At 59.3% G+C, this 10,950-nt stretch overlaps 1 protein-coding gene across 1 annotated transcript in view; it reads right to left on the bottom strand.

Annotated features, from left to right (window-relative positions):
• Positions 1 to 2,846: 2,846 nt before the first annotated feature.
• AMZ1 (archaelysin family metallopeptidase 1) overlaps positions 2,847 to 10,950 on the bottom strand; it is a 29,516-nt gene continuing 21,412 nt past the window's right edge. The window contains exons 7-9 of the mRNA XM_072836815.1: positions 6,088 to 9,190; positions 5,214 to 5,546; positions 2,847 to 3,912 (exon numbers count right to left, since the gene is read on the bottom strand). Coding sequence (XP_072692916.1) covers positions 8,630 to 9,190 — 561 coding nt within the window. The 3' untranslated portion in view covers positions 2,847 to 3,912; positions 5,214 to 5,546; positions 6,088 to 8,629. The remainder of the gene's footprint in view (positions 3,913 to 5,213; positions 5,547 to 6,087; positions 9,191 to 10,950) is intronic.

Raw genomic sequence — 10,950 nt, 5'->3', positions numbered from 1 at the left:
CTCCGTAGCATGAAGGCCTCCTAGCCAGGGGCATGGTTCATCATTTCAGGGGTCTTTTCCAGAAAGAGGCGTGCAGGTGATGTCCAGCGGCCGTGGCCTGGTGGGGTGCTGCGATGGGTGTTTACGTGAGAGGAGGCACAAACTCCTAGAGAAACGCCAGCGAGGAGCGTGCTGCATGCTCTCCGTTATCTCCAGGCTGTGGGCTGAGCTCCTTGGGTTCCGATTTCAACACTCATAAACGTGGGACAAGACAGTGATTCTCCGCTCTGACGCCATGGTCAGATCCCCCAAGGAACTTCGCAGAGGCCGCGGGCTAAGCTACCCAGGCAGGGCCTATGCAGTAGGAGCACGATCTACGCGGATTCCCAAGCCCCCAGTAATCTTGTGCAGCCAGGCAGAGAGCCTCTGAAGCAGATCAAAGATCCTGGAGGATTTTTCCCAAGCTGGATCCTCCGCTTCGCTGGGTGAGAATTCTGCTTCATGATCTCACTCGGGCACCAACTCTGGCCCTCGCTGTGGCCAGCAGCCTGCCTCAAGGAAATGCACTGGTGAGCTCTGGCCGAGCCTTTCCCAGCATGGGGCGATCTCCAGTCTCTTGGTCCCATCTTCTCCATAAGGCATGTCGGATGGGCCTTGGTAGCCTCGTTCTGAAACGGTCCCTAGAAATGGAGGGAGCAGGTATGTGTGGTTCTTTGTGTCACTGATGAGGCACCAGGGCCGCCAGCCCTGGTTGGGAGGTGGTGTGGGGACACTGGGCTTGAGTGCCATTCACAAGGCACTCCTGGGCCCTGACAAGAAAGGTGTTGGTCCCCCGAGGAAAGGAGGCTCCCTTGGTTCACAAAGAGGATTCAACAGCTGGCCCCTGGGCCGTGTCAGCACTTAGGGGCACACGGTGTGCTGGTGGGCGCCCAAGCTCAGGGAAAGGTGTCGGCTGAACCTCAGGCGGTGGCTGCGGGTAGAGAGAGGCCTGGGCTGCAAAGAAGCCCCTGCTGCCTCCCCACTCCCGCTGCGAGGTCTGACTCCCACCCTTTGCTGGGGAAGGACGTCAGGGCTCTTGGACTTGGAAGCGGCTTCTCCCGTGGTGTTCAGATGGTGTGTTAAAGTGGGTGGATTTAATCTGCCCACGGCTGCTGTTCTCTTCAGGTGAAAACCTAACAGGTGGCTCCCCGGGCCCCTCCTCTTGCCTGGCTTCCCTCCTCGGAGGAGGGTGTGTGCCTGCAGCGGATCTGACAACCCTGATGGTAGTGACGCCTCCGAGCTGGGCCTGGAGCTGCCGGGTTGTTAGAGCTGCCTTGTGTGAGTTCTGGGCTTTGCCTAATTGGAAACGGAGAAGCAGGGCGCCGCTGGGTACACGCGGGTTCCTAGGGACCTAGGGACTGGTTTCCCTGTGTGGCAGCGGCTGGTTGTGTGCTTCTCCCACGGGACAGGGCGGCAGGTTCTCCCAGCTGGCTGGTGGACGGGGTGGGCCTGTGCTCTGGGGTCTGACCCTGCCCTGTGGCGGCTCACCCCCCTCTGATCTTACCAGCCAGCAGCAGAGCATCAAAATGTCATTGTGGGCATCTTAGCAAGAGGGACCTGGAGACTCTGCACCTGGCTGACAGTGCATGTGGCTCAACTGGAAAATTAGGTTCTTGATTTTCCAGCTGCTTCTAGGCACTTTTTCCTTTCAGCGGGTTCTCTGTTTTATGTCTTCGTAACAAGAACCAGAGTGAAACACAAGAGCAGCTACTGGGGAGTTCCTGAACAAGCCCGAATTTCCTATCAGGCCAGGAGACAGGCTACCTGGCGCACTGATGGGCAGGACCGGCCACGCAGCGGGTCCTGTTCTGTGATGACAACGGGGCTGTTATTCCAGGCCTGTCGCTTCAGAGCCTTTTTATTAACCGTGCATTCACTTTGTTTTGTGTTTTTAAAAGCTGATGTATTTCTCCCCAGTGAGCATGCTCCCAAGCTATCCACAGCCAAGGTGGAGTTCCCTGTGGGAACAGCACTTCCCCAAGGGCTGGCCGGCATGGACCACACATCATCCGGTAAGGCTGCCCTGATGTTGGGGAAGAGCAGAACCCCACCTCCCCTGGTTCTGGCCACCTCTCCCAGGGGACATCACAGTGACAACCAGGAAGGAAGATTGAGAGCAAGGTTTGCAGGAGGCCCCGCTTTGTGACCCACAGCCAAGGCCAGAGACTGTCCTGCCGCCAAGGGTCCAGGAGCATTTAGGGGCGACGCGTGCTCCCAACATGCCCACGTGCCCGCACCCCACATAGGAACTGGCCTCATACACGGAGGCCCTCCTGCCTCCTGTTAGATTGTTTAACAAGCCTGCTTATGAAGGAATCTCAAACAGATCTCTGTGGAGGCTGTCCACCTCTAGTATCTTAAAGATTCATCTTTGGACATCTTCAGATTGATATAAAACATTCCAAATGTCATTTTTCTTAACTCCATTCAAACCACTAAAATTGGCAGGTTATCCTCTGACCCAGGTGCGGTGTCCCATGCCCAGCCACATCTTGGCTGGCCCTGTGCTCACCTTACCTGCCCCGCTGCACGGCCTTGGTGCTGAGTGTGCACGGAGGACCCCGCCAAAGGGCCAGGCTGCTGACATTGAGGCTTCAGTGTTCCCTAGGGAAACAGAGCCCGGAGCCCTTCCGGGGTCTCCACTGAAGGGAAGTCCAGGAGGAGCAGCCCCCTGCTCAGCTGCAGACACCACCCTGGAAGTTCGTGTAGAGCCAAGCCCTCCCCCGGTGCTGCTGGGTAGGCCTCTGTTTATGAATACCACATACCTGGTGAGAATACATACTGCGAAGGGTAAAAACTCTATAGCCACGGTGCTTGGTGTACCATGTTTTGTGAATGTGATTTTTATAAACGTACTAAAATTCGCCTTAAATGCATTTGTTTTCCCATTGTGTTGGATTCTACCAGACCCCAGGTCCTGCTGCCCTGCAGCTGCAGCGTATGACATCTTTTTCTTTCTTTTTTTTTTTTTTTTTTTTTTTTTTTTAGCATATGACATCTTTAGGAGGGAAGAGCACATGTGAGCATGGATCCTGGAGTGTGTGTTTCGCGGGGCGGGTGCCTTTCCAGAAGCCAAGGTCTCCAAGTGGGTTTCGTTGTGCATGTGGCACTCCTGACATGTGTCAAGGCCACCAGTGAAAAGTGAGGTGAGTGGGTGCTCGCACCCTTGGATCTAAGCCCTCACTGTCCTCTGCCTCCATGACCCCATGCCTGCTTGCCGGTCATCCTCTCGTGCGGGTCCCCCTGGCAGGAGCACCCTGTGTGGCCAGCGTGGCTCCACAGCACGCTATCCACATCCTGACAAGTGCAGATGTGCAGCGTTCACAGGAAGATGAGCAAGCGGCCAGGTGAGAATGTGGAGCTCCAGCCTCGAGGTAGAAAGATGCCGTAGGTAGCATATATAAAACTGGAAATAACAGTCACCCCCACCAAAAAACAAACAAAAATGAGGCAGTGTGATAAGTAGGATTCCTAACCCCTCCCAGCAGTGAATCAGCGTAGCAGTCCTGGAGACATGGCTGTGTGCACGGACCAGAGCCCCCCACACTGCGTGGCCCCGTGTGCACCTGCCAGCCCAGCGGGTCCAGCAGGCACCCTGCCTCCCAGTGGGAATGGATGCCGACTCAGTTCAGAGGGTGGATTCTCTTGTTTGCAGCTGGACTTCCAGCAGCTCACCCTCTTCCCTCCAGGCTTTTCTTCATGCGAGTTGATAGCATGTATCAATTTTAAGAATAAAAATAGGGGATCCCTGGGTGGCGCAGCGGTTTGGCGCCTGCCTTTGGCCCAGGGCGCGATCCTGAAGACCCAGGATTGAATCCCACGTCGGGCTCCCGGTGCATGGAGCCTGCTTCTCCCTCTGCCTGTGTCTCTGCCTCTCTGTCTCTCTCTGTATGACTATCATAAATTAAAAAAAAAAAAGAATAAAAAAAGAATAAAAATATAATACATAAGCGTCCAGGAAATTTGAACCACACAGCATTTACTCCGCACATCAACGTCCTCAGAAATCTCAGTACTAAGATGCCTGTGGTTTGGGTGAATTTCCCCTCAGCTTCAGGACTTTTAAAAATACGGACAATGCCACTCAAGTAGTTTGATCCGGTTGTGCCTGAAGCTCATGTGCTCGGGATAAAGCAGGGGCCACCGAGCAAGGCCGGGGGGTGGCAGGGGCATGGGCTGCAGGGCTCGAGCCAGGGAGGGCTGGTTATACTGCTGACCAGAGCTACACCCCCCACGGAGCAGTAGGGAGAAGCCAGAACTGGGGAGGGCAGGCTCCAGGCAGGGGGTGGAGGGCGAGGTAGCGCCGTTAGGGCGCCAGTGTCCCCACCTCCCCTGAAGCGTCTCTCTGGGGAATGTTGGGGGAAGCACCCAGGTCATTTTTAAGGGATGTGGTGGGACGTGGCTGAGGCCTAATGCCATTTGGATGAAAGATCTGCCGTTTGGATGTTTATCCTTCCATGTATTTCTCCTGCTTGCACACTTAGGGCAACAGACGGAGCTCCTGCCCGTACTGTGATGCTAGGCGGCCTCTCTCAGAAAAGCCCCCTTCTGCCCAGTGGGGCCCCGGTGCCCGATTCTGCATGGTGCTCTCGCTCAGCTCCCGGGACCCTCCTTGCACCCAGCTCTGTCTCTGGCTTCTGTGACTCTCCTGCCTGTCGCATGTGGCCCCCAGGAGCGTTCCCACAGGTGGACAGAGGGAGGAAGGCCCCACGCCAGCCTGAGGACTTGCAGGGGAAGGCCCATCCATGCAGAACAGTCAGGAACACTCCCATCTGACACTGCTCTTCCGCTAGCCAGTGTGGCAGGAAACAGTGAATCACCTTTTGTTGCTAAAAGTCCAAATGAGGGCAAGTAAAGTGATGTCAGCTTCAGCCGGGCTCCTGCAGCTGGGAAGCCCTCTGTTGCAGGGGCAGGTGAGTGTGTGCCTACCTGTGCCACGCAGGCCAGGGGCTGCTGGTGAGTGGACCCCAGGCCAGTGAGATCCGCTACACAGACTTACAGGCACAGGGAAGCCGAGGCCATGACAAACACAACAGGGTGCTGGGCACATCAATGGGACCTAGAAGGAAGCCGTGCTGGCCGCGGAGAGAGCTGACATTGAGCTGCGGGAAGGAGGGACAGCGCCGGAGCAGCCGTGCAGCAGGCCTATGTGCAGGAGCCCCGAAGGAGAGGGGACAGGGGACACCAAGCCTCACCCAGTTTCAATACAATGTTGAGTGAGATGCTCGGGTAGCGACCGCTTGGGGTGGCCTCGCGGGGAACCCGGTGGATGGCGTTCCTGGTTAACTTGTTGAGCTCCTGGGGTCATCTCTGAGGCAGGAGACGGAGGCCTGTCGCAGGGCCCCACTGCGGCACTTCCCTGGCAGCGCTGGGGTGCAGGCTGCGGCCTTCAGGCGTGTCCAGTGAGGGCGCTTGTTGGTCGTCGGGTCATCACGGGGCGGGGTGGACTGAGCGCATCGGCGCCCCAGGACATTTCTTGGAAATTGCCTTTTTAAAGAAATCCCAGACTAGCTTGTTTTCATTTGTGCCTGTGCCCAAGAAGCGAGTTCAAAAATAAACGGTTACTCTGGGTTCTCATGACTCCAGGTGCTGCGGGCGGTGCTGGGAGGGGCTGCGCCGTGAGGCCGTGGCTCTCCAAGCCTGCTTCTGGACGGCCGCTCTGCCCTGGCTCCCAGGCCGCCCTGCGGCGTTCCCGTCTCTCCAAGGGCCACAAGTTGGCTATTTACCTGGGCGTCCTTGAAACCAGGTTCCTGTCTGCGCATAACTGCCCCACCGCGACCCGGAGTCCTCCCGGCCTGGCGGCGGCCCCACCTCTGCTCCGGCAGCTGCCCGGTGAAGCCCTGACCCGATCCCCGGCCTTCCCAGGGGGTGCTCGTGCTCAGCTGGGGACTCGCCCTCTCTGGACAAACAATCCACGAAGCCCCAGCGCCTCGGGCTGTGTGTAAGCTGGCACCTTCACCCCAGAATGTGCCAGCCCCCCACCCACGCCACACCCTGGACCTGAGGGCACACAACGTCCTGCAGCTGCCAGAGCCTCGGGGAACCTCGGGACCCTTCCTCCTCACTTACCTATGTAAGTCACTTCCTCCTCACTTTCCTAGGAAAGAGCTTGAAGGCAGAGGGGCCGGTCTGCAGGTCTGCACGTAGGCCCTGCGGCCCCGGGCAGCTCCCCAGACCGGGGGATGAGGAGAAGTGGAGGATTGAGGACGCCGACGTGGGAAGTCCCCGGTGCCTACAAGGACTTGTAGGAAGGGGCAGGTTGTTTGCAGGGAGACTGGCCTGTTCCCTCCCGGGTGGACTTGGGTCTCGCTGCTGCCCCTGCCAGTCGGGTCCGAAGCCTCACGCTCGGACCTGTGTGCGCATGCGCACCCTTGGAATGGTGCAGCCGCTCTTTTGAACTGGATGGGATCTAAATTTGGATTCTTAGCTTTAACATTAGCTTCTTGGCTAAGACATGGCATGTTTGGGGGTTATTTTTAAGCCCTTCTGGAGATTTCATTCCTCCCAGAAAGGTCCGAATCCTCTGTCCCATGGGACTGTATTAACAGGCACATGTCCTGGCACTGCAGGGATGGAGAGGGGGCTGCCTCGGCGTAGGGCGGCCAGTGTTTCTCCTCCACCTTAATCAGAACAGTTGGGATGTGTGTTGAAGCTACCTTGGATGGTGCGTAGGTTCCTGGCCCCACCTCACCCAGGAGCCGCCGTACAGATGATGTCATGACCCCCAAGTATCTTTAGCTCCATTCACACCTTCGGCCTTGGGGATGTGTGGAACTCACAGGGGCCCATGACAGATTTGGAGCTTGAAGCCAATACAGTCCACTTTGTATGTTTATTTAAAAAAAAAAAAAAAAAAAAAAAGCCAGGGCCCCTGGGTTCTCAGAAACCACGAGGTGTAGATACTCCAGTTCAGCTTGGGTGAGGTGCTCCACTACCAGGCCTGTGACCGTGACTGTGCGGGAGCAGATGGCCTGCATTACATCCGCCACCAGAGCCGCCTCCCCTGCGGACTGTCCCAAACTGCTCTCTACCCCGCCCCCGCCCCCCACCCATTTGATGCAAGAGGAACCTCAGTGCCTAAAAGTTTATTCTCAAAATGCTCCCCCAGCAGCTGTCCTTAAAACTGCCCTCTGTCTGCAGCTGGTGACAGGGGAATCGTCAGCTTTGGGGCCCTTCCTCCCAGGCAGGTGCCCCCAGGGCGCAGGCTCGGCCCTGAGCGCCCCCTCCCAACCTCTGAGTCGGGGTTCACCACCACTTCCGGCTGGAGACTCACTCACCTTTTGCAGAAGATGGAAGCAAACGGGGACTTAGCTAACATGATAGAGGAAACATGACGGCCAATCCAGGCAGCGGCCCTGCTCCACCAGAACTTGCTGCCATCACCACCCTTGAAGGGGGGACCCGGAGCACCACCCCGTGAACCTGGCTGAGGACTGTGCTGGGGCGCTGGGGTGCCAGCGATTCTCTGCGGTCCTGCTCCCATCAGGCCGGGGGCCTCCCTTCCTGCAGGCTCTGCCCACAGGGCAAACTCCTGAGCTCTAAGCAGAAGGTTGGGACTCTAAGGCACTAAGGTTGGGTGACGTGTTTGCAGTGACAGGACCTCCCCCGCCCCCCACGTGGGCCCCCGTCTTCCAAGCAGTGACCTCCTGGTCACTGTGATGCTCTCAGCAGCCCAGACCCAGACCTGCAGACCACATCTGCACCCAGCCCTCTGCAGGCCTGGGACCCTGTACTCCCTCCCGCCTGACGTCAGATTATAAGGAAGCTTCTGGCCTGCTTGCTGGGGGCTTGGGGGGGCGGGGCTCCTAAATCTGGATCATACTGTGCACTGTTGTCCTTAAAAAGCCCCCAAACTGTAAGCTACCCACAAAGTGTATGAGCCACCCCTATTCTTGCCTCTTTCCAGGAGGGAGAAGGAGCTGTGCCCACCCTCCTCATGTTGCAGGAGCTCTGCCCTAGGAACTGGAAGCTTCTCTCCCTGCAGCTGCCAGGGGTACTTGAGAACGAGGACAGGACAAGCAAGTGTGCGTGCACCGCAGAGCTTCTAGTACAAGCAGCACGGCTTTACAGACTCAAAGGGACACAGATGCCCCCAGGCAGGCTGGCCGCCTCAGCCTCGGCCCTCGTCGGAAAAAGTCCAAAAATTCCGTGAAGAAGCCAGAGGCTCTGAAGCACCGGACACTGGAGGCCGCCTTTGTCAGCAGACCGCAGTTTTCACCACTGCAGGTGGCAGCACGTGGCAGCAGGTGGCGGTCTCGGACACCTCCGTAAGCTAGACCCTTCCTGGCAGCGGCTGTGGGGAGAGGCCAGGCCTCCCGGGACACGGCCTCCAGGGCTCCAGGGCAGTCCTGGGGATGCCGTGTGAAGCCGAGGCTCCGAGGGCCCTGAGTGCCCTACCCCACGGCCCCTCGTTCCCCTGGGGAGCACAGACGGGCTCCAGCTCTGGAGGACGAGAGGGATGCGCAGGCCAGGCTGGGCCTGAGGACCCTCTGCTGGGACCCAGACAAAGGGCTACAGCTCATCTCCCTCCGCTTCCCTAGAGAGCTCCCCTCCTGGGCCCCGGGGGCGCATGGCGCAGGACACCCAGTCCGGGGACAGACGGACCCTCGCACTAATTCTCCTCCGCCCTCCAGCGACAGGGGGATGATGCCGTCTTGGAGAGTTTGCGCGCGCTCAGCTTCCTCCTCAGGGAGGAGAACGTGCCCCCCAGGACCCGGCGCAGGCCTGTGCCGTCTCGGCCACAGGGTAGGTCCGGCCTGGGGGCTGGGAGGTGCCCCGTGAACATCTCCCACCCCGCCAGGGCGTCCACGGCTGCGTCCACCTGCGCCAGTTCCTCCTCCGTCACCTCCCTCTCCAGGGCCTGGATGCACAGCGCCAGCCAGCGCCCGTGCTCCTCGATGGCCTCGCGCGGGGGTCCGGGCTGCGGCGGGCTCTCCGGGATGGCCAGGGAGCCCAGCCCGTCCTCAGATTCCAGCTCCGGCCCCACCGAGAAGCTGTGGCTCCACGCGTCGGGGGTCAGAGGCTCCGACAGGCTGCTGCCCGGCTCTGACTCGCTTCCGCAGCTCAGGCCCGAGTCAGCGCTGCAGGGCGGGGTGTCCTCCGCCACCGACGGCGCCCCTGCGTCCAGGCCCGGCCGCGGCCGAGTTCCTGCTTGAGTCCAGGCGTACAGTCTCTGGGAGGGAGAGATGCAGGCTGGGGTTTCTGTGTTCGGTCACCCGCCAAGCCAGAGCGCTGCCAGGAGGTCCAACCCCTTCCCGGGGGACCCCAGGGCCCCCCGCTGGCCCGGGTGCCCCCAGGCCTCTGCTGCCAGGGCCCATGCACAAACTCTCAGGAGCGGCGCACACTGGTTCTTCAACTTGACCCTTAATATTTAATCGTAAGCTCTACATAATTTAACTCAAACTGTATTAAGAGCAATAAATACTCAAAATTCCTCCCTTTCTACATGGTTTGACTTCGCTCTGACCTCTGCTCATCTCCCTGCCTGGGGTCTGCATGGTGGACGCCCCTTCCCAACACTGCCTCCAGCATCACCTACACTACAAACCGCAGCTGGGTCTCTAGCAGGTGTTGACCAGCACCCTGCTGACTGGTCCAGAGGGACAGCAGGGACCGCTCGTGGCCAGGCCCTCTGTCACCATGAGGTCACCTCCACGATCACGTGAGTGAGGCTCTTCCTGGGCAGGGGTGTGTGTGGAAAGATAGAGGGACAAAGCCACGAAAGCCGTGTCAGGTGAACACAGTCCCGAGGAAAGATACAAGTGGGGTCCCAGTGCTTTGTACAGATGGGAGCCGGCCCCTTGTCACCTCACACGCACAGCAGCCGTGCCAGCTGCACCCTCGGGCCCGCCCTCAGCCGCCCCACCTGAGCCCGCTGCCACCTGGGCGTCTGCCCTCCACAGGGCTGAGGGTGGGATCCCCTCTCCAGTCGGGCTGGCCGTTCCCCAGAGTCACTCAGAAAAGATCCACACGGGGAGGCAGCTCTGGGACCTGGAACCACCCAGCCCCCTAGCTCGGCTGTCTTCACAGTGGGGTCCCCGCCCAGCAGCACCCCAGAAGCCCGTGAGAAATGCAGGCCCTCCCCGTCCAGCGGTGCCCAAGAACCTGTCCCCTATGGAGCCTGGTGCCGTGACCTGACCCCAGAGAGTGACCTCATGCTACCCAGGCTGCCAGCCTCCAAGAGGGGGTGTCCCAGAACTTCAAACACAGCTTCAGGTCAAAAACTTTTGGTTTTAAAATTAAGCCAAAGCAATTTGGTTGATGGGCCTTAATAACAACCACCTGCCTTTGGGTTCTGAACTCAGAATTAAGGTTGCCTTTGCAAAGCCATCTTCCCCTAGGATGGGGTTCCTCCCCGGGGGCAGACGCTGGTCCATCGCCCTGGGCCCTGGGCCTGCCTGGGGACCCTGCTCCGGGCAGCACCTGGAGGCGACAGCAGAGGGCAGCATCGCCCCGCCGGTTTGGCCTGGCTGCTGGGCCGGGACCTCCCAGAGAGCTTGGGTCTCCTCCTCCTCCTCCTCCTCCTCCTCCTGAGAGGCCAGCCCTGGGGGTGGAGGAGGGAGAAGCGACGGGGCAGGTGCAGGGCAGCAGACGGGCCCTTTGTGATGCAGGAGGGGGCCTGAGCAGTCGCAGGAAGCGCTAGGACGCCCCCCACCGCCCCCCTGCACCTGACCAGCACCCAGAGCTCGTTGGTATTCACTCTTGTGGCCTGAGAGATAAAAGCCATCTGCCCCTTGTCCGTCCTGGTACAACCTGATGGCAACGGCCACCATTGCTGGGTGTGGCAGGCGCTCAGCTAGGGCCATGATGTGCCACCCAACTTGAGCAGGATGCCAAGAAGTTGGCCCAGGGGTCTGTTCATTCTACCCGGATTCTCGCACAGGACCCCACACGCCACTTGCTGCCCTCCGACGCCCATGTGCCAGGCCCAAT

Source organism: Canis lupus, chromosome 8 (assembly GCF_048164855.1).
Source record: "Canis lupus baileyi chromosome 8, mCanLup2.hap1, whole genome shotgun sequence".
Classification (NCBI taxonomy): Eukaryota; Metazoa; Chordata; class Mammalia; order Carnivora; family Canidae; genus Canis; species Canis lupus.
The sequence above is the reverse complement of the archived record's forward strand: the minus strand, read 5'-3'. Positions and strand labels throughout refer to the sequence as shown.